This window comes from Dendrobates tinctorius, unplaced genomic scaffold, assembly GCF_039654945.1.
Source record: "Dendrobates tinctorius isolate UK_male_01 unplaced genomic scaffold, ASM3965494v1 ptg000107l, whole genome shotgun sequence".
Classification (NCBI taxonomy): Eukaryota; Metazoa; Chordata; class Amphibia; order Anura; family Dendrobatidae; genus Dendrobates; species Dendrobates tinctorius.
The window spans coordinates 25533326-25557788 of record NW_027361775.1 but is presented as its reverse complement, the minus strand read 5'-3'; the positions used below and the strand labels follow the sequence as shown (position 1 = coordinate 25557788).

At 43.3% G+C, this 24463-nt stretch overlaps 1 protein-coding gene across 1 annotated transcript in view; it reads right to left on the bottom strand.

Moving 5' to 3' along the window:
- Nucleotides 1-13282: 13282 nt before the first annotated feature.
- The window catches only part of FYTTD1 (forty-two-three domain containing 1), a 36631-nt gene continuing 25450 nt past the window's right edge, over nucleotides 13283-24463 (bottom strand). The window contains exons 6-9 of the mRNA XM_073589286.1: nucleotides 20288-20349; nucleotides 14788-14856; nucleotides 14528-14648; nucleotides 13283-14403 (exon numbers count right to left, since the gene is read on the bottom strand). Coding sequence (XP_073445387.1) covers nucleotides 14308-14403; nucleotides 14528-14648; nucleotides 14788-14856; nucleotides 20288-20349 — 348 coding nt within the window. The 3' untranslated portion in view covers nucleotides 13283-14307. The remainder of the gene's footprint in view (nucleotides 14404-14527; nucleotides 14649-14787; nucleotides 14857-20287; nucleotides 20350-24463) is intronic.

The window sequence follows — 24463 nt, the reverse complement described above, 5'->3', positions numbered from 1 at the left end:
TGTATACTGCAGAGGAGGAGCCAAAGTTAATCTTTTTCAGATTATGCATAGTGTCGCCTCCTAGTGGACAGCAGCATAACACCCACGGTTCTGTGTCCCCCAATAAGGCGACAGAGTAATGTAATTATTTTTTTCTTTTCTGCCCAATGGGTTAAAATTCTGTGACCCACCTGTGGTGTCAACATGCTGACTGCACCCCTAGATAAATTAATTGAGGTGTAGTTTGTAAAGTGAGGTCACTTAAGGGGGAGGGGATTTGTTCTTCCAGTGGGTCATTGCACCTGCAAACCATAATAGTAAAGTCTGCTCTAAAATGTGGCGCTCCTTCAATTCTGAGCTTTGCACTATGGCTCAAATGTAGTTTTCAATCATATATGGGGTATCGGCGTAATCAGGAGAGGTTGCACAACAAATTTTGGGGTTCATTTTCTCCCGTTACTTTTGTGAAAATAAAAACCAGGGCTAAAAGAAAACTTGGGGGGGAGGGGTGGGGTAGTTTCCCCTCTGCTCTACTGTACGGTATAAACGTCTGTGAAGCGCCTCGGGGTTCACAGTGCTCAGCGCAGAGGCGGACCTACCGTAGGTGCAGCTGCATCGGGGCCAGAGGGGGGCCCTTTCAGGCAGGTGAGTACTGCCAGGGGCCCAGATTTCTTCTTCAGTAGACAGCTGCCAGCACTGTACTGTCCTTTAGATATGTACAGTGCCGGTAGCCATCCCAGTATTGCACAAACTGCAGGCTGTGTGTGGCCCAGTCTGCTCATCTTAGGTCACCTGCACCCCTTTTTCAATGTGCCGAGAGGAGAGAGATTAGGTCAGCAGAGAGCCAGGGGGCAGGAGGTATGTGACAGGGCTTGATCTGATTGCTGCCTCTTGTCTTGATCAGGGGAGGCTCTAGCTGCACTGTGAGGTATTGCACCATCTTAAACTTACATACAGGTCACTGTCAGTGGGGTCATTAGCTCCAGCGTCACCTGATCTGTATGTAAGCTTAGGGTACCGTTACACATAACGATGTCTCAGCGATCCCACCAACGATCCGACGTGGATGGGATCGCTGGGACATTGTTAGCTGATCGCTGGTGAGCTGTCACATAGACAGCCCCTCCAGCGATCAGGACCAGCGAGCACGCTGGTTACCAACGTAAACATCAGGTTTCTAAGGGCTGTGGGGCCCTTAGAAACCCGATGTTTACCCTAGATACCAGCGTGCACTGCAGGCAGGGCGAGAGGTGGAGGCAGAGCGGCGCAGACAGACTGGCGTAGCTCTGCTATCTGCTACTCCGGTCTGTCAGACCGGAGTAGATAGCAGAGCTACTCCGGTCTGTGCGCCAACCTGCCTGCAGTGCACGCTGGTATCTAGGGTAAACATCGGGTTTCTAAGGGCCCCGCGGCCCTTAGAAACCCGATGTTTACGTTGGTAACCAGCGTGCAGCGTCGCTCATCGCTGGCTCCCGCTGCCACACGCAGCGATGCGCACTGGCCAGTGGGAGATCAGCGATGAAAAAGCAGGCCAGAACGATCCAGCACGATCAGAGATACCCCGCTGGGGGGCGATTGCTGCTGGATGTCACACACAGATCGCGCTGGTGAGATCGCTGTGTGTAACGGGTCCTTTAGGCCGCAGCAATAACACACAGCGACCCTCAGATAGAGGCTGCAGACACCAATATACAGTCATCCTGCAGTTTCTGACCCCAGCTTCAGGACGACCTGCATTATATATCAGATATACAGGGTGGGCCATTTATATGGATATACCTAAATAAAATGGGAATGGTTGGCGATATCAGCTTCCTGTTTGTGGCACATTAGTATATGGGAGGTGACCATGGTGGCCAGTTTGAAGTCAGCAATATTGGATCCAGTTTTATTTATTTTATTTATTTTTTAATGGGAAGAGGGTCATGTGACACATCAAACTTAGAGAATTTCACAAGAAAAAACAATGGTGTGCTTGGTTTTAACATAACTTTATTCTTTCATGAGTTATTTACAAGTATATGACCAATTATAAAATGTGTTCAAAGTGCTGCCCATTGTGTTGGATTGTCAATGCAACTCTCTTCTCCCACTCTTGACACACTGATGGCATCACCGGAGAAGAAATGCTAGCGCAGGCTTCCAGTATCCGTTGTTTCAGATGCTGCATATCTCGTATCTTCACATTATAGACAATTGCCTTCAGATGACCCCAAAGATAAAAGTCTAAGGGGGTCAGATCGGGAGACCTTGGTGGCCATTCAACTGGCCCATGATGACCAATCCACTTTCCAGGAAACCATTCATGTAGGAATGCTCGAACCTGACACCCATAATTGATGGTATGGTGTGGTATATGGAGTACAAAGATAGTGGGGCTATTCTTCATCAATGGAAACCTCAATGCCATTGGATATCTGAAATTGCTACATGATGATGTGGTGCCCTCTTTATGCACTGAAGATGGCACATTCCCTGAGTTTTTCCAGCAAGATGGAGCACCACCACATTATGGGTGTCAGGTCCGAGCATTCCTACAAGGAATCTGACCCCCTTAGACTAGCATTTCTCCTGCGGTGTTGCTATCAGTGTGTCAAGAGTGGGAGAAGAGGGTTGCACTGACAATCCAACACAATGGGCAGCACCTTGAACACATGTTATAAGTGGTCATAAACTTGTAAATAACTCATGAAAGAATAAAGTTACATTAAAACCAAGCACTCCATTGTTTTTCTTGTGAATTTCTCAATAAGTTTCATGTGTCAAATGACCCTCTCCCCATTGGAAAAAAATTAAGTTGGACCCAAAATGGCCAACTTCAAAATGGCCACCATGGTCACCACCCATATTGAAAAGTTTTCCCCTCCCATATACTAATGTGCCACAAACAGGAAGCTGATATCACCAACCATTCCCATTTTATTTAGGTGTATCCATATAAATGGCCCACCCTGTATATTGTGTGTGAGGTCCAGGAGTGCTCAGTCAGTGCATTTAACACTGTATATACGTGCACATAGTATACTCCATTACACCCAGTACACAGATTAGCATATGGCTTATATATAACAGACCTGGGCAAAGTGCAGCAATCGGACCAATAGCCAAAGGCCCCGAAACACTGTGCTGCAGGTCCCACCAAACGGCTAACCTGCACCCAGCTTTCACCGCTATCTGTATCTTCAGGATACAGGTAGCAGGTGAATATAATGGTGGAAGACGGAACCACCAGCTACTTCCACCACTGAGGGTGTGTGACAGACAGCAGACGCGATGACGTCGCTACATCGCTTCTGCTATGCGGCAAGTCAGTGCACGCAGAAAAGACCGAAGCAGAGAGCTGGGGGAACGGGAGCGAGAAGAGTATGTGTGTGAGTTTTTTTTTTTCAATATGTATGTGGGATTTGTTCCTTTATATAGAGGGCTATGTAATCGCTCAAACTGTATAGAAGGGGCTATTGTAAGTGCTCATGCTATATATAGGGGGCTATGTGAGGCCTCACGCTGTAAATAAGGGCTATGTGAGGCCTCTCGCTATACACTGCGTTCCAAATTATGCAAATTGGATTTAAGTGTCATAAAGATGTAATTTTTTGTTTTTCAAATAAACTCATAGATGGTATTGTGTATCAGGGCTCTTTGGATCACTGAAATCAATCTCAAATTCCTGTGATAATTAGTTTACCAGGTGAGCCCAATTAAAGGAAAACTACTTAAGAATGATGTTCCACATTATTAAGCAGGGCACAGGTTTCAAGGAATTTAGGAAAGAAAAAGGACCTCTCTGCTGCTGAAAAGCATCAAATAGTGCAATACCTTGGTCAAGAGATGAAAACATTAGATATTTCCCAAAAATTTAAACGTGACCATCGTACTGTTAAGAGATTTGTGGTTGATTCTGAGCACAGACATGTTTGTGCTGATAAAGGCAGAATGAGGAAGGTTTCTGCCAGGTAAGTTCATCAGATTAAGAGAGCAGCTGCTAAAAAGCCATTACAAACCAGCAAACAGATATTTAAAGCTGCTGGTGCCTCTGGAGTCCCTCGAACCTCATGGTGTAGGATCCTTCAAAGGCTTGCTGTGGTGCATAAACCTACTATTCGGCCACCCCTAAAAAGTGTTCACAGGCAGAAATTGTAGCAGTGGGTCCAGACATACATGAAGACTATTTTTCATACAGTCTTGTTTACTGATGAGTGTCGAGCAACCCTGGATGGTCCAGATGGATGGTTGGTGGATGGCCACTATGTCCCAACAAGGCTGCGACTTCAGCAAGGAGGTGGAGAAGTCATGTTTTGGGCCGGAATCATGGGGAAACAGCTGGTAGGGCTCTTTAAGGTTCCTGAAGGTGTGAAAATGACCTCTGCAAAGTACTGTATATAGAGTTTCTGACTGACAGCTGTCTTCCATGGTATAAAAAGCAGAAATGTGCCTTCAGGAGCAAAATCCTCTTCATGCATGATAATGCACCATCTCATGCTGCAAAGAATACCTCTGAGTCATTGACTGCTATAGGCATAAAAGGACATAAATTCATGGTGTGGCCACCATCTTCCCCTGACCTCAACCCTATAGAGAACCTTTGGAGTATCATCAAGCAAAAGATCTATAAGGGAGGCAGTTCACATCAAAACAGCAACCCTGGGAGGCTATTCCGACTTCATGCAAAGAAATCCAAGCAGAAACTCTCCAAAAACTCCCAAGTTCAATGGATGCAAGAATTGTGAAGGTGATGTCACAGAAGGGTTCCTATGTTAGCATGTAACTTGGCCTGTTAGGATGTTTTGGAGTTAAATAGCTTTTTTGTTCAGTGAATGTGACCTCCTAATGCTGCAAATTCCACAAATGAACATTTTCAGTTCTTTAAAACAGATCAAATGTTTAGAAATTCTACTGTGTCTAATAATTTGGAACAGTGCAATTTGAGTTTTTATTCATTTTGGAGATTATACTGTTATCATTGGGAGGTTTCTTCAATAAAATCTGATGTATACTCTAACCGGTGATGACTTTTATTAGACTGACTGTCATTTGTACTGACTGTTTAGGAAAATCATAGAAAAATATCATTTGCATAATAATTTGGAACACAGTGTATATAGGGGGCTATGTGCACCAATGCCTACAGATCACATGCAGAAACAGACATGTCCATTTATCTTGTAGAGACACGAGTCTCTGCAAGATAAAATTCACCCTTACAACGTATTGGACGCTGTGATTCCACATGGTTCAATGATCACACGCAGAATCACCTGTGTTCAAAAGCTCCACTGTGCGTCCCTCAGACCCGAGACAGTAGCAGCCCGTCCCAGGGGCTGCCGATGTCAGCGTTTCTTTTGAACTTTAATGTCTGGCCAATCAGAGGCTGACATAGGCATCTGAGTCATGGCCACGCGCCACCATGGAGGGACAAAATTACTATAAAGGGCCAATTGTAAAACAATAAATGTAAGAGGACAAAAAAAAAAGTAAAATCATTAATAAAAATTCAAAATATTTGGCCACTGAAAATGCTGTTTTCTGTAAAAACTGAAGTAAAAAAGAAGTCCTGTACCATATCCCATAAGATAAACACTATTAAAAAGAATAAAAAACATGCCAAAAAATGATGATCAAACAATTATATAGAAAAATAATAGTATCACTGTAAGGCTGTGTGCACACGCTGCGGATTTTGCTGCGGTTCCGCAGCGGTTTTGGCCGCTGCGGACCCGCAGCAGTTTCTGCTGCGGTGTACAGTACAATGATTCCCTATGGGAATCAAAAACCACAGTGCAGACGGTGCGGAATTTTCCGCGCGGATTATCTGCGGTTTTCAATCCGCAGAAAGAATTGACATGTCAATTCTTTCTGCGGATTCTCCTGCGGTTTGCCATCTCCTCCATTGAGGAGATGAAAAACCGCAGGGCAAAACCGCAGAGCAATCCGCAGGTAAAACCGCAGGTCTTTTGACCTGCGGTTTCACCTGCGGATTGTACAAAATCCGCGCGGATGAATCCGCACCTTTTCCGCAGCGTGTGCACACAGCCAAAACATCTTCTCCCACAAAATGTGACACATTTGCCCATCTGAGTTTGTGACCCCTGTTATACCCAAAAAATGATAAATACCCAAGTACCAAATTATTCTGGTGTCTAACAATCTCTTTTTACGTTTGCACACAGGCCTTATTTGTCCAAAGGAACACACGAAAAGCACGGTATTTAACTGATGCTGCTGTCGTGCTAGCAACAATGTACCAAGCCATATGGGACTTAGGCCGGGATCACACATGCGAGAAACACGGCCGAGTCTCGCATGTTAATACCCGGCACTCTGATCAGAGCCTGTGGCCGCGTAGAAATACATGCAGCCGCACGCTCCGCTCCTGAGTGCCGGCGGCAGTGCCAGGTATTAACATGTGAGACTCGGCCGTGTTTCTCACATGTGTGATCCTAACCTTATAGTGTATCACGTTACTACATTCGTAACTGTTCAGACTGGAGTTAGCTCTAATAAATATTTAAAAGAGCAGAAAAGTTTTAGCGTGTACACAGATTCATTCATTTGGTTCCATTGCTGCTAGCTCACCAGATCACTTAGTAAAGAGCGCTCAGCTTTCCCTCAACCGGTTTTAGTACATAATTCCATTTCTATATAAATTTAGGGCGTTTCGTAATAGTGTTGTGCTTTTGGTATTAGAAATTACTGAATAAATTGACGACTGGGTGTTGTCAGTTGGGGGTGTGTCCCTACAACACTGACCAATCATTGCTGTCAGCAAGGCTGTGGAGAGGCAATTTCACTGCACACTCTCACGATCATGCAAATGGTAAGATCTTTATTTAGAGATTCCACAAACGTGATACAAACCCAGGAAGAATCAGTCAGTATATTGTTTTTTTTCCCATATACTTTGTGGAATCGGCAAATAAAGCTCTTACTTGCATCATCTCGAGAGTGCGCAATGAAAATACCTATAGGCATGGAGGGACCGCCCTGATCTACTTGCACCTCCATCTTATTGATATTGAGTGTACTCTAAATCATCTTAATTTGAAGACTGTGAACGGACACAACTCATTAATCAGAGGAATGAAATCAATTATGAAAATTACTCAAATAGGAGCAATACCAGAGGAAAGTCAAAACACAGCGCCGAGCAAAAGTTTTAGACACGAGGAAAAATTGCTGCAAAGAATGGTTTCAAAAACAGAAGTATTAATAAATTATAATTATTTGTCAGTTAAAATGCAAAGTGAATTAGAAAAAGAGAAATGTAAAAATCAATATTTAATGGGACCATTTTTTGCCTTCAAAGCAGCAATTCTTCTAGGTACCCTTGCACACAGGTTTTGAAGGAACTCAGCAGTAAGGATGTTCCAAACATCTTGGAGAACTAACCACAGATCTATGTATGTAGGCTTGTATAGACGCTTGTGTCGCTTCATGAAATCCTTCACAGACTCAATGATATGGAGACCAACAAGGAAAGACTAGAAGCAATGGGATGAAACTGAATGGGAGGAGACACAGATTAGATATTAGAAAAAACTTTTTGACAGTTAAGAGTGATCAATGAGTGGAACAAGCTGCCACGAGAAGTGGTGAGTTCTCCTTCAATGGAAGTCTTCAAACAGAGGCTGGACAGACATCTGTCTGGGATGATTTAGCGAATCCTGCTTTGAGCAGGGGGTTGGACAAGATGGCCCAGGAGGTCCCTTCCAACTCTACGATTCTATGATTCAGGGCTCTGAAAAGCGATTAAACACTTCTATTTTTTTTTTAACAGCGTGACTAAATATTTTGCACAGTACCGTAGTTCTAAGAAAAAATGCTCCAGAATTGGTATGTCATGGGGAATACAAGTATCTACAAGAAGACAGGGACTTTTTAGAGACAACAAATACGGTAGGTATGTACTTAGTCCTAATGCTAGCAGAGGAACGGGTATTGTCATTTATACAGGAAGCAAAACATAATATTTATGTTAGTACCATGACTAGACTATTTGGATGAGCTCCTCTCAGCTTTAACACCTTTCCTGCAATAATGACAGCCTGGCTTATATGTATACTTGTCTTTATACCAGTGTTCCCATGCAGCCTTAGAGTCTGGTCACATCGCTGATGAGCATTATATCAAAAGTACACTTTAAGCAACACTCCAGCGATATTTTTTTTGTTAGCACTGGAGTGGCGCTACAAATCTTAGGTTCCTGATCCTTATCTTATAATTACCCACTGCCGTCTTCACCTTTTAACCAGTGCCATAGGACTGGGGCTTCTGACTGACCGGAAGTAACGGTCACAAGTGCTCAATACATGTCTTTGAGAGCAAGAATGAGATTCTCATAGACTTACATTGTAAAGGGACCTCCAGCTCGCTCTAGCAAAATACTGGTGCGATCTGAAATTGCTGACGACAAACCAGAGTGGCGGTGATAAAAGATAAAACCGTAGTCGGATAAGTATCAGACCAGGGTCAAGGACCTTACTATAGAAGCACCACTTCAACCCTGCAATAAAAAAAAAACAAAAAAAAAACACTGGCGTGGTCAGGACAATGTCTTGATGTAAATCACTGTACAGCCATGCAGTTGTATATGTCACCCATAAACTCTCATGATGATTAAAGAAAACAAAATACATACATATATAAAATAAGATTTTTTATAGATATGTCTGCATAGTGAAGCACACTACTTGTTTACTTAACAAAATATACAAATTTAGTTATAAAAAGGTATACCAGCCTGATGCATGCCAAAAGGTTTTAAACCTTCATAGTTTAAATAGGGCCCTACGACTATATTTGGAACTCTCCTAGTACATATGTCCATTATACAGTGGGAGAAATAATTATTTGATCCCTTGCTGATATTGCAAGTTTGCCCATTGACAAAGATATGAACAGTCTATAGTTTTAACCCCTTTGTGACACTGGACGTACTATTCCATCCATGTGCCCTGGGACTTAATGCCCACGGAAGGAATAGTACTTCATACGCTGATTGTCACAGCTGACACCCGGCACTAAGTGCCAGGAGCTGTCACGGACCATTCCCGGCACTTTAACCCCCGAAAAACTGCGATCAAACACGATTCAGAGCCAGTAGAGGGGCAGATCTGTACGCCATAGAAGCAATCAGCCTGCACAAAATGAGTGTCCCATAGTGGGACAATGTGTAAAGGAATGAATAAAAAAAAAGTTTAAATAATTGTAAAAATATCATTAAAACAATTTGAATACATTTTTTTTAAACAATAAAAGTACACATATTTAGTATCGCCGCGTCTATAACGACCCGACCTATAAAACTGTACCAGTAGTTAACCCCTTTAGGGAACACCATTTAAAAAAAAAAAAAACACGCCAAAAACAATGCTTTATCATACCGCTGAACAAAAAGTGGAATAACACGCAATCAAAAATACAGATATAATTAACCATGGTACCGCTGAAAACGTCATCTTGTCCCGCAAAAAATAAGCCGCCATACAGCTCCATCACTGGAAAAATAAAAAAAATTATTGCTCTCAGAATAAAGCGATGCAAAAATTATTTTTTTAATAAAATAGTTGTTGTATAAAAGCGCCAAAACACAAAAAAAATGATAAATGTGGTATCGCTGTAATCGAACTGACCCGAAGAATAAAACTGCGTTATCAGTTTTACCACACGCGGAACGGTATAAACGCCCCCCTCCCAAAAGAATTGCATGAATTGCTAGTGTTTGTTCATTCTGCGTCCCAAAAAGCGGACTAAAAAGCGATCAAAAAAATGTCACGTGCCCGAAAAAGGTACCAATAAAAACGTCAACTTGTCCCGCAAAAAATAAGACCTCACATGACTCTGTGGGCCAAAATATGGAAAAATTATAGCTCTCAAAATGTGTTGATGCAAAAACTAATTTTTGCAATAAAAAGCGTCTTTTAGTGTGTGACAGCTGCCAAACAGAAAAACCCGCTATAAATAGTAAACCAAACCCCCCGTTATCACCCCCTTAGTTAGGGAAAAATAATAAAATAAAAAAAAAAAAAAATGTATTTCCTTTTTCCCCATTAGGGTTAGGGTTGGAGTTAGAATTGTAGGGGTTTCCACTGTTTAGGCACATCAGGGGCTCTCCAAACGCAACATGGCGCCCAATCTCAATTCCAGCTAATTTTGCATTGAAACGTCAAACGGCGCTCCTTCCCTTACGAGCTCTGCCATGCACCCAAACAGTGGTTTACCTGCATCTATGGGGTATCGGCGTACTCAGGAGAAATTGCACAATAACGTTTGGGGTCCAATTTCTCCTGCGAACCTTGGTAAAATAAAACAAATTGGATCTTAATTACGTTTTTTGTGAAAAAAAAGTTAAATGTTCATTTTTTTTTTTAAACATTCCAAAAATTTCTGTGAAGTAACTAAAGGGTTAATAAACTTCTTGAATGTGGTTTTGAGCACCTTGAGGGGTGCAGTTTTTAGAATGGTGTCACCTTTAGGTATTTTCTATCATATAGACCCCTCGAAGTGACTTCAAATGTCATGTGGTCCCTAAAAAAAAAAAAAAAAGATGGTGTTTTAAAAGTAAGAAATCGCTGGTCAAATTTAACCCTTATTGCTTCCTAATAAAATAAAATTTTGGTTCCAAAATTGTGCTGATGTAAAGTAAACATGTGGGAAATGTTACTTATTAACTATTTTGTGTGACATATTTCTCTGTTTTAAAGGGCATAAAAATTCAAAGTTGTAAACTTGCTAAATTTTCGCCAAATTTCAGTTTTTTTCACAAATAAACGCAAGTTATATCAAAGAAATTTTACCACTAACATGAAGTACAATATGTAACGAGAATACAATGTCAGAATCACTGGGATCCATGGAAGCTTTCAAGAGTTATTACCTCATAAAGGGACAGTGGTCAGGATTGTAAAAATTGGCCCGGTCATGAACGTGCAAACCACCCTTGGGGGTAAAGGGGTTAAGGGTAGGTTAATTTTAACATTAAGAGATAGAATATCAAAAATAAAATCCCGAAAATCACAATGTATAAATTCTATAAATTTGCATTTTGCAGTGAGAAATAAGTATTTGATCCCCTACCAACCATTACGAGTTCTGGCTCCTACAGACAAGTTAGATGCTCCTAATCAACTCGTTACCTGCATTAAAGACAGCTGTCTTACATAGTCACCTTTATAAGACTCCTGTCCATAGTCTCAATTCATCAGTCAGACTCTAACCTCTACAACATGGGCAAGACCAAAAGAGCTTTCTAAGGATGTCATGGACAAGATCATACACCTGCACAAAGCTGGAATGGGCTATAAGACCATAAGTAAGACTCTGAGTGAGGAGACAATTGTTGGCACAAAAGTAAAAAAAAAATGGAAGAAATATAAAATGAATGTCAATAGACATCAATCTGGGGCACCATGCAAAATCCCACCTCGTGGGGTATCATTGATCATGAGGAAGGTGAGAGATCAGCCTAAAACTGCGTGCAGGGGAACTTGTTAATGGTCTCATGGCAGCTGGGTCCACAGTCACCAAGAAAACCATTGGTAACACATTACGCTGTAAAGGTTTAAAATCCTGCAGTACCCACAAGGTTCCCCTGCTCAAGAAGGCACATGTGCAGGCCTGTCTGAAGTTTGCTAATGAACACCTGGATGATTCTGTAAGTGATTGGGAGAACGTCCTGTGGTCAGATGAGACAAAAATTTAGGTCTTTGGCATTAACGCAACTCGCCGTGTTTGGAGGTAGAGGAATGCTGCCTATGACCCAAAGAACACCATCCCTACTGTCAAGAATAGAGGTGGAAACATTATGTTTTGGAGGTGTTACTCTGCTAAGGGAACAGGGCTACTTAACCGCATCAATGGGAGAATGGATGAAGCCATGTACCGTAAAATCCTGAGTGACAACCTCCTTCCCTCCGCCAGGACATTGAAATGGGTCGTGACTGGGTCTTCCAGCAAGACAATGACCCAAAACATACAGCCAAGGCAAAAAGAAGCACATTAAGGTCATGGAGGGGCCTAGCCAGTCTCCAGATCTTAAGCTCATAGAAAATTTATGGAGGGAGTTGAAGCTCCGAGTTGCAAAGTGACAGCCTCAAAATCTTAATATTTAGAGATGATCTGCAAAGAGTGGATCAAAATTCCTCCTGACGTGTGCGCAAACCTCATCATCAACTACAAAAAATATCTGACTGCTGTGCTTGCCAACTAGGGTTTTGCCACCAAGTATTAAGTCTTGTTTGCCAGTGGGATCAAATACTTATTTCTCACTGCAAAATGCAAATAAATTTGTATAAATTATATAATGTGATTTTCTAGATTTTATTTTTGATATCCTCTCTCTCAATGTTAAAATTGTCCAACCCTTAAAATTATAGAGACTGTTCATGTCTTGGTCAGTGGGCAAACTTACAAAATCAGCAAGGGATCAAATAATTATTTCCTCCACTGTAAGACAAAAGACAATGTGAAGACAGCCATAGTCTGTTACAATTACAGACGTTTGAAGCATACATTCATTATTTAGCATATCTCAGCAACACCAGTAAATGTTTGGTTATGCCATTTGCATGACAACCTGGATACCGCAGTACAGTGCACCTTAAATGATTTAGGACTATAACGTCACATAGCAACCAGCGTTCCTTGTTTCCCAAAATGAATGAATAAGTTACTTCTCATGGACATTTCTTCTGTTTCATTCCAGCATTATATGCCAAATAATGGGAAAAAACAGAAGCAGGGGAAACCTACTGCACAGGAATACACGTAGGATTTATTAGGAATGTTAATGATACTTTTTCCAGCATGTATTTTACACTATTCTCCTTTTAATTAATTCCTAAAAGACTGCCATGTAGTGTTTTATACAGCATGTAGGAACTTATTCAAAAAACAGGGAAGTAACGGACCATTACCTTTACTCGCTTTCAATAAGCGCTGGCGTCGCGGTCCGCGCCTTCAGACGTATAAGTAAGCAACATGGAGTGAGAGCCTCTTACTTCCTTTTAACTGCTTAAGTCTGAAGGCGAGGAATGCGAGGCCAACGCTGATTGAATGTAGGGCCCTGGGAACATGAGTGATGACACCGCCGAAATGGTACGGAAGGCGAGTACAAGAAGTTTAAGCTTTTTTATTTTAACGGGGCCAGACATGGGGATTGAAAAGGGGTTTTCTAAACAGTGGATATCTCCTTTAAGGAACTGAGATAAGTATGAAAGTAAAACCAATGGAAAAACTAAACCTTGCCAAGATCAAAAAGTGTCATTAGGGTTTCAACAGTGTCATCTATAGATATGTCAATCCGGAGCGTTGTGCAGAACGGTTTATTATGAAAGAAGGTAAGATATACAATATTGTTGTATCAACATAATTTAACTGTAGCAAAATTTAATTTACCAAGACAAAACAAGACTTATTGTCTGTGTGCCTGGAAAGATCCCAACCAAAACCTTAAAACAAGTATCGAATTGTTAACAAAACTGTTATATTTTCAGAAATGCTACACAGCAACACTTCACAGTGTACTTTTTGGCAACATTCTTACCCCAAGTCTATGGCTATGTTCACTTGCAGCGTTCTTGCAGCAATTATTTTCTGCCACCAAAAGAAGCTGAATGAATTCACATACTGCAGATTTTCAAAAACCACTGAAGTGCTCAAATTTAGTCAGAGAAAAAAAAAAAGCTGTGTGGGCATGAGATTGCTGAAATCTCATCATAGCTTTCACTGGTACTGTAAAATGCAGCTTCTGTTCTGCAAATAAAAACGCAACTAAAAACATGCTGCGTGTGAACACAGCCTATAGCTACACCGAATGTTGCTTATCATCATACCCAACAAGGGTGGTATTTACCATAATACTTTTGCTCCAAAATCACTGTGGATCAACACTTACAAATGTTTCAGATGAAGCCAAAAGGCATGTTTCGCAGACAAAATGCCAATAAGGAATGGAGTAAAATATTCCACCACACGTTGGCAACCCCCAGTACCAAGACTTCAGTGTTGTAACACGGAAACCATCTTCTCGAGCAAAATAAAAAACGTTAACTAGGAGTCTGTGTTCATAACAGTATTCTAGTCAATGTCTGAAAGTAGTAACTGAAAATTCCAGGTCATATTTCACTTTTCCAGGGCTTAGAAACTCTTTTATCCATATTTCACAGTACAAACAATACGAAAGTTCTGAACTTTAGAGCTCTGAAAAAAAAACAAATATGAAGAGCCACAACCTTGGTGCAAGAGACATTAATTTTTGGTCTCTGCAATTAAAGTCGGGTAAAAAACAAAAAGGAACGTAAACGGAGAACAGCCCGAGGCAAAGAAAAGATCTCATCCCACAGTCACAAATCTGCTGCCTTTGTTCAGTGTCTGAGACAGTCTTTGTTCCTTCAGAATCTTGAAGCGCTCATTCAGTGTGATCCCAGTCTAGTAAAAAGAAGAGAAACAGCAGAACTTAGCTCTAGGAAATATAAAGCAACGATAATGATAATGCAGGAATCACTTTATAATGGGATGGTATAGAATAGTCTCTACAGACCGGTGACGTTACCTGTTTAGCGATGCTGTTTATATCAAAACTAAGTGGAACCCCCTTGGGAACTTTTGCTTCCGCACCTTCCTTTTTCAATAAAAAGGGCAATAGGGGTCTCGACGACATGGTTCCCATAGTACTGTTGAAGACAAGCGTGACACAATGAAACATTAGACAAGATTATCACCACAGGGATTACAGAATAAGAATAACCAAAAAAAATAGCGGAACAAACTAGCACAACCCATATACGATGACTCATAAAACAGTCTACTTACCTTGGTACAGCAGAAGGATTACCAAATGACACCGTCAGAAGACCACTTCTGTTCATAGAGGTCTGCCATCTGAAAATACATAGGAGGAAATAGAACTAATTCCTTCACTACTTACTTGCAATCAAAATTAAGTGACAGCAGAGCGAAGGACACAAGCCTAGGAATGTATAGCTAAACTGAAAAGAACACAGCAACTCGTCTGAGAACGAAGGCAAATCTTGGACAGGTCGATTACTTTAACCCCTTCACGACATGCTGTACATGTACATGTCGTGTCTCTCCCTGTGATGTGGGCTCCGGCGCTGAGCCCACATCTTTCCCGGCACATGTCAGCTGTTTTGATCAGCCGACTTGTGCCCCTAACAGCTGTGGGTGGAATCGCGATCCACCAGTGGCTGTTAACCTGTTGCAGCTGTCAATCTCTGACAGTGGCATTTAATGTGATCGCGCAGGAAGCATGTCACATACCTAAGGGTCGCCGATGGGTTGGCATGACAACCTGGGGTCTGCAGCAGACCCCTGTGGTTGTCATTGCTGGATTGCAAGGAGATCGGATTATCACAGCTTTTAGTCTCCCATGGAGACTATTGAAGTGAAAAGTTTTTAAAAATATAAAAAAACAAAGATATAAAAAGCTCAAATCGCCCCCGATATAAAATAAATTTAAAAAATTACACATATTTGGTATTGCAGCATTCAGAATCACCTGATCTATCAAGATTTAAAAATAATTAAACAAATCGGTTAACAGCATAGCAAAAAATAAGTCAAAATGCCAGAAATACATTTTTTCGGTTGCCACAACATAGCACTAAAAGGCAATAACGGGTGATAAAAAGACCATATCCACACCAAAATGGCATCAATGAAAATGTCAGCTTGACACACAAAAAATAAGCCCTCACCCAGCCTCAGAACAAGAAAAATTAAGACACCATGGGGTCTCAGAAAATGATTTTTTTTTCAACACTTAAACAAAAAAAAGAACATGTACATGTTTGGTATCTACAAACTCATAATGACCCGAAGAATCATAATGGCAGGTCAGTTTTAGCATTTGGTGAACATGGTAAAAAAAAATTGCAATAAAAAAACAGAATTGCATTTTTTTTGCAATTTCACAGCATTTGAGATTTTTTCCCCATTTTCCAGTGCACAATATGGTAAAAGCAATAGTATAGTTAAAAAGTGCAAGCCCTCACATGGCCATATGGACAGAAAAATAAAAAAAAAAAAAAGTTATGGCTCTGGGAAGAAGAGGAGCAAAAAACAAAATCAAAAATGAAAAAGAAGGATTTTTGGTACTCACTGTGAAATCTCTTTCTTGGAGCCTTCATTGGGGGAAACAGGTAACCATGGGGTGTATGCTGCTGTTGCTAGGAGGCCGACACTATGCAAATAAAGTAAAACTGGTTCCTCCTCCGTAGCATACACCCACTGACAGGCAGGAAGTACCTCAGTTAAGTGTTAAAGCAGTAGGAGAAGCAACCAACAGACTCCACATATGTACCGGCTCAACAACCAAGGCACGTTGGCCCAAAACCAGTACAAACAAATGGGGAGGGTGCTGTGTCCCCCAATGAAGGCTCCAAGAAAGATTTTACGGTGAGTACCAAAAATCCTTCTTTCTTTATCGCTTCATTGCGGGACACAGGTAACCATGGGACGTCCTAAAGCAGTCCCCAAGGGTGGGAACAGAAAATATGCAGAGAAAAGAAAGGACTGAGGCCAGCAGGTGTGTAACCACCGCCTGCAGCTCCTTTCCTTCCTAGGCCGGCGTCGGACAAGACATGAGTATGAATCTTTGCAAAACTTGAAAGAATGTGCGAAGATGACTAGGCCGCGGCCCTGCAACCCCTAAAGCCGAGGCCTAGCGAGAAACTGCCTCAGGAGAGGGGCAAGAGGGACCTAGAGAACAATGGACAATGTGCACTAATGTGGGATGAAAGGAAACGGAGGATGGCAGGATAATGCTCCCCTGATTTCTCTTCTTGGTAGCCAATAAGGCTAACGGAACCAAATAGATGTACTTACGCCACCTAAATCAGATACTCAGTAACTGTCGTAGAAACTTGAGGATGCAGGTTTTCTCGCCCAAAGCATGGTCAGAATGACCTGATGGGAAAAGCCCCAGTCCCTCTCAGAAGTAGGCCTCAAAGGCCATGGCGTTAAACTTAAACGACTGAACTGTGGCGGAAGAGGGGACTTGCGGAAGAATATCCGGACGGTCTGGAAAGCCTCAGGAGGCGTCCATGAGCATGTACGCCAGCTCTGGATACCAGGTCTGACTTAACAGCTTGTAGTTGTCAGGACTACTGGAAACCCTTCTGATCGATTTTTTTTTTTTGTGATTAAGGGAAGAGGCGGTGACAATAGAGGCATCTGAAACTGGGACCACGGAATCACAAGTGCATCACAACCGACAGCCATCGGATCCTGGGACCTGGTAACGCACCGGGGAACCTTTTGGTTCGTTCAAGAAGTCATTAGGTGGATATCCGGAATGCCCCACCTCCGACAAATTTAGCTGAAGACGGCGGTGTTGAGCGACTACTCGCCTGACGCGAACCCCCGAAGACACAAAAAAAACGGCTTCCCAGTGGTCTACCCCTGGAATGTGGACGGCTGACATGGCAGGGACATGGCTTTCCATTGCTACCTCTACCCTGATCCGTGTGTTGTGAGTCCCGCCTTGATGGTTTATGTAAGCCACGGCTGTGACAAAGTCCGACTGACTGCGGACTGGCTTGCTTGCGAGGAGAGACTGCCAGCGGAGGAGGGCAAGATGAATTGTCCTGATCTGCAAGAGATTGATGGGAGGAGGGTCTCCTGAACGTTCCAGCGACCCTGCGCTGTGAGAATGAGGAAGCATGCTCCCCAACCCTGAAGACTGGCATCGATGTTGATGATCTGCCAACGGAGCGGGAGAAATGACCTCCTGCGCAGTGCAGAGATGGATAGTGTCCACCAAGAGAGGGACTGCTTCACATTGAGAAGTAAAAGCACTGGCCAATCCAGGTAAACAGTCCAGGGAAACAATTTTCTTGTCCCAGGTAAACCGGAGGGCCAGCTGAAGAGGGCGGGTGTGAAACTGGGGATAAGGCACAGTTTCCATGACCGCCGCCATGACCTTCGTGAAGACCCTGGTAGTGGACGCCAGGCTGAACAGGAGTGCCGTGAACTGGTAGTGGTGCTCCTGTATCGCAAACAGAAGAAACCTCCGATGCCGTACACAAACAGAAGTGTGCAGGAAAGCATCTTGAATGTCCACAGAGCAAAGTAAATCCCCATGCTCAATGGAGGGGGATCACCGAGCTCAAGGACGAAGAGGCGAATCTGAAGGTGGCAATTCAACTGCTCGAGGTCTAAGACCGGGAGGGGAGAAACGGTTTTTTTTCGGGAGTACGAAGAGGTTCGAGTAGAACCCAGAAAACTGTTCGTGCCAAGGAATGGGTACAATGACACCTGAGCTTAGGCATGGAAGAGACGGCTTGGAGAACCCACGAGAGGGTTGATTTAGCGGGAAGGAGAAACGTCTTCGTGGGGGCGAAGAAAATTCCATTTGTAGCCGGGTGTAACGATCTCCCTGACCCAGGCGTCGTCGTCGACTGCTGACAACCAAGTTTCTGTGGAAAGAAGAAACCTGCCTTCCACCCTGGAAAGATTCCCAGGTAGGGGTGACCTGTCAGAGGTGAATCTGTGATAGGGGATCCGGAGGAAGAACGGTCCTGCTGGAAGGAACCGCCAGAGGAAAGGCAAATAGGTGCTCTTACCTCTGGTGGCGTCGGAAATGACCTGGACCAGTTTGGTCCCAAAGAGCCTGAATTCCTGGAAAGGCAGGCCAGTGCTAGATCTGCTAGCTCCACTGTAGGAGCCGCCACCATAATGCCCCGGTGAAGTATTTTGGCCCAGGCCGATATGGCTTTCAGCACTCAAGTGGAGGCTAAATTAAGTCAGAGAGAAGTGCATGACGCCTCTATGGCCGATACAGTAAAAGCCACAATTTGTCTGTCCGTAGCGTCCTTGAGAGACGCCGCATCAGGACCGGACAGAACGGTTTGAGAGGCTAAGCGTGAAAAAATGCGGATTCACATTAGGGGAATCGGACCATATGGTGACAAGGTCTGAAATAAAAGGGTATAGAGAGTGTCCAGATGTTTTCTTCCCGGGAAGCATTTGCCGAGATGTTCCCAGTGTCTAGAGGCAGTAGCCTCAAACTCTTTGGAAAAAATGCTGGAGGGACGTTTCACCCGTCTGAATGAAACGGAGACATCCTGAGCAGCCGCATGCTCCTCTTTTATATCGAGGGTTTGAACAATAGCCGAAATAAGGCTACCTACCATGTCCAGGGTCCCAGAAGTCTGATCCGCATCTGAGTCAGACTGTGACTGAGAAGCTACATCCGACCCGACGTCCGCCTCCAAGGAGGGGGGGGGGGGGGGGGACGGGTAGAGAGGGGCATTCAACATGCCGCAGAGGGGCCCGGTGAACTGGATGAGGAGCTTACTAGATCTTTCTCCTGATCTGTCCCTGTGGAGGTCGTGGTCGGGTGCATGCGAATCACCATGGGAGGTATTCAGAGCACTGGTGGCGGCAGACAGATGCGGCATACAGTCTGTGAATTTTCTAGTCAGGTCTGAGACCAATTGAGACATGGCCACAGCCCACTCCGGAGGGAGGGGAGTGCATTCATCTCGAAAATTGAATCTTCTGCCGGCTGGAGACCGGCTGGGACATGGCAACAGACCTCTCCTGAGGGAAGGGAGTGCCGTCCTCCCAGGCAGATGCCGAGGGACCTGGGCTCGATTCCCTTGTTCCGTACCAGATTTGTCCATGTGACCATCGCGGACAGGTGCGTGTGAATTACCATAAAAGGTGTTCGGAGCACTGGTGGCAGTAGACCGATGTGAAAGAAAAACACTGCGGATCTGGGGTTAGATCCAGGTCCGTCTCCTACAGACACTAAGCTTAAACTGAGGTACTTCCTGCTTGTCAGTGGGTGTATGCTACAGAGGAGGAGCCAGTTTTACTTTATTTGCATAGTGTCAGCCTCCTAGCGACAGCAGCATACACCCCATGATTACCTGTGTCCCCCAATGAAGCGATAAAGAAAGGGCTGTGGCCCGAAGGGGTTAAGCCAAATGCTGTGGCTGGCGACATGCTGAAACCCTGCAAGCCTGCAGTGAGCTGATGAAACTTTTGCTTCATAATAATGTGGCCATTGGTCGGCCAAGAGTGGGCAGAGTGTAGGCCACATATCCAGCCTGCAAAACACAGGTCCCAATAATACACAGACCAGCACTGCAGCCACGCCACTGTTATCCCCTGCACCCAGCTGGACAGCGACCATTATTACTGCCCCTTTACTTGTGCAGGAAATTACTGAGTAGTCCACATCGCTGAGTCACTGCTGCAGCCCCTTTATTTTTAGTGAACATAGTGGGATGGCGATATACTATAATTTTAGGAGAAATTACCCTTTAAAAAGGATTATACTCACGAATCACTTCTGCTTGGGACAAGAATTTCCTCGCGCTGATCACCATCCATTCTTGTCTGGACCTGAAATGGAAGAAATAATGTAAATTAATACGCATGTTCAGAAATGTTGTAAGCTTTCCATACTAATACTACCATTACATTTACTACATCAGTTATTTTACCGTACAAGAAAAAAAAACACCGAATTTCATCAGTTTCATTAGATTTATCAGGTTTTCTCCAATGGGGGGAAAAAAAAAAAAAAAAGTTCAAGATGTTTCTGTGATTTTGGTGATTTTACAACGACCAGTCAGCCAAAAATCACGGACATGTGAACACCTCCATAGAGTATCATATGTATGAGCGCTACACATGATAAACACGAAGAGCACTTGTATGAAAAATACTGATGTGAATAATGTCTTACATCTACTACAAAGGTAGTGTTCCCTAAACAGTCACCATGCTATTTCATCCTTCTTCTCCGCTAGGTTTCTAAAACTTAATATGGACAAAACAGAATTCATAATCTTTCCCCCCCATGTCACTCAACCCCCCTCCCCCCCAACAGACCTATACATTAAAGTAAATGGCGCTTCCGACTCTTCCCAGTCCCACAAGCTCGCTGCCTCAGGGTTATCCTTGACACTAACCTCCTTCAAACCACATATCAAAGCTTTTTCCACTTCCTGACGACTTCAACTCAAAAATATTTCCCGGATCCGTACATTCCTCAACCAAGAACCTGCAAAAACCCTAGTCCATGCCCTCATCACTTCCCACCTTGACTACTGCAACCTCCTGCTCTATGGCCTCCCCTCTAACACTCTTGCACCCCTACAATCTATTCTAAACTCTGCTGCCCAACTAATCCACCTGTCCCCCCGCTATTCCCTGGCCTCTCCCCTCTGTCAATCCCTGCACTGGCTCCCCATTACCCAAAGACTCCAGTTCAAAACCCTAACCATGGCATACAAAGCCATCCACAACCTTTGCCCTCCATACATCTGTGACCTCGTCTCCTGGTACTTACCTGCACACAACTTCCGATCTTCACAAGATCTCCTTCTCTACTCCCCTCTTATCTCTTCTACCCACACTCACAAGATTTCTCCAGCGCACCACCCCTACTCTTGTACACTCCCCCAACAACATATCAGACTCTCGCCTACCGTGGAAACTTTCAAAAAAAAAAAAAAAAAAAAAAGGAGTCTGAAGACCTACCTCTTCCAACAAGCCTACAACCTGCAGTGACCACTGATCCACCAAGCCACTGCACGACAAAGCTCTGCCCTAGTCTATTGCATCCGAGCCCAGCCCTTGTAGATTGTGAGCTCTCGCGGGTAGGGTCCACTCTCCTCCTGTACCAGTTGTGACTTGTATCGTTTATTACTGTACTTGTTTTTATTATGTATACTCCTCACATGTAAAGCGTGATGGAATAAATGGCGCAATAATAATAATAATAATAATAATAATAATAATAATAATAATAATAATAATGTGCCTTTTTTGGCAATTTCATTTTGCTTTACGTTTGTATATATTTCTTAATCGCATGTTTATTCCTGGATTAATCAATTTTGTCTAAAACCGGCAGTATGAGATTTTTAGGACATAAAAATACTTATTTGTATTAATATTTATTTTTATTAGTGTTATTCCGGTTATTAATTTACTTTGTATATTTGGCTCATTGCACATTACAAATTAGAAATACAAAAACCTTATCTTATTAATAAAATTGTGATATTTTGACTCCCAGTTATTTTATTAACATCTGCAAGTAACGAAGAATGCATGACAATGGAGATGCCAGTCAAGCAGAAAAAGTGGAGACGAATGCCTGTGATTGGAGACAGTCAGCATTGGCCTCATTTCTAATGGAGTATTGCACATTATACCTGCAATTTTTCACCAGCTGGATGATATATATAGTTTGGATAGGGGGTTTATTTACTCCATTTTGTCATTAACTGTATGTAGGTTTATATGGGACTGAATATAATGACTGTTTTTTCAAAGAACCAAAACATAAGATAAAATGCAAAAAGATCATCCTTTTCCTCTAAAGCAGTTGCATGCAAGTTAAACCCACAGATAACCCCTTATGTAAGAGAGGGAAAGCATACCACAGTGGGGACTGCATAGACAGCTTATTTCTGCAGGGGGTGCCATGTAGACAATCACTGTACATAATAAAGAGACCTCGACAGGTGATACATGCTGCAAAAACTTCAGGCTGCATTAATCAGACATTGGCTTGGTTATTTCAGCCAGATACGTTTTACTTTGAAATTCCGCAGAAAGAGGCCAGTCCCTGGCCGACTCGCCCCAATCCCCTGGAGTGACAGGTCTCTCCCTACACACACATACATGTAGGGAGAGACCTGTCACTAAAAAGGGGCAAAAGAGACCACCAGGGACTGGCCTATTGGACTAGTCACCTGATCAACATAGCGTCTAAACTCTTAGTGACAGAGCCAACTTTGACCTTAGCGGTAGTCTGTCAGCACAGGATGATTGATCAAACCGAGCAGAGGCGCTTGGTACATCATTGCAGGGCTACTCAGTTATATACACATTCCCATCCACTTGTTTTTCATCTATTTCCACCTTTCTCTGACTCTATGAAGACAGAGCTGTCAATCAAATAATAAAGGGCGGAGACTGGGAAAACAAGCAGATAAGCTGTATATAAATGATTGGCCCCACCATGAAGCACCGAAACTTAGTTTTAACAGTCATTCTGTGCTGACAGAACTCTGTCATGCTGAAAATAGCATCTGATCTGCCGGCAGGATGATAATGAGGAGTAGATGGATATACATTTTTATGAATAAAGTTTCAGTAAGGCTATGTGCCCACGTAGCGTTTTAAACCGGACACTCAAACCCGGACTCCTTCCCAGAAAATGCGCTTTTTTTCGCGCGATTTTGCCGCGATTTTCGTGTGCGAAATTCAAGCACTTTCCAAGCGATTTGAAGCATCGCTTGGAAAGTGATTGACAGGTTGGTCACACTCGTCAAACAGTGTTTGACAAGTGTGACGAGCTTTTTACTATTGAGGCTGCCTATGCGGCATCAATAGTAAAAGATAGAATGTTAAAAAAATTAAAAAATCATGGTATATTTTCCTTCCGACGTCCCGCGCAGTCTCAGCGACGCTCCCGTTCCTAGCAATGCCTTGCGAGACCTGTGAGGACGTTGGTCTCGCATTGCTATAGTGATCTCACGAGACCGCTAGAGTAACGCGAGACTACGTCATCACAGGTCCCTGCCGCAAGGCATTACTGGGAACGCTGAGGCCCGGGAAGGCTGCGCATGACACCGGAAGGTAAATATACCCCGATTTTTTATTCTTTTTTTTTTTTTTTTACAGGGGTATGGTACCCAGGGACTGGAGGACAGTCTCCTCTCCTCCACACCGTGGGTACCAACCACACATGATATGCTTAACTTTGCGATGGTGGGCATAGCCACATGCGGGAAGTAAGCGGTTCTCATGCATTCCTATGGGTGCTGAATCGCGGCAATTCTTTGCGATTCCGCAAAAAGAATGAGCACGCTGCATTTTTTCCGCGATGCGATTCCGCCGCGGAACAGAGCGCAGCATTAGTACAGCATGTGCGGAATGCCATAGGAATGCATGGGGTGCGCTCTGTACGAGTTTTTTTAAACGTTTTCGCAGCGTTTTTGGGCCGAAAATCGCGGCAAAAACGCTTAAAAATCGCATTGTGGGCACACAGCCTAAATCTTGCATTTTCGTCACTGAAATCCCTGATTGTATGCATGAGTCCAGTGGGCAGTCACATTCAGTGATTGACAGTATTCCACGTGTAACACTGCATGCAGAAGCAGCTGTCAATCACTAGTAGATCAACTTACTGGACTCAAGTAAACAAACCTCAAAATTGTACTGAATCTTTTCCAACTGAGGTAGATGGAGTCACTGTGGATTTTGCTAGCCTTTGTTCCTGTGGGATCCATCTTTTAAAGGCATACACAACTGCAGTCGAACACACTTGTTTGCTAAAAAAGACACCTAACACTGAGGGGACATCACCGGAACAAAGGCTGTGTGGAGTCCAAAGCCACTCCAACTACCTTCACATTGTTTAGTTAGGGGTTTCGTCTGAACCATGTTTTATGGGGATTTAGATGGAAACCCTAAGGTAAGTGCTAAACGGAGTGAA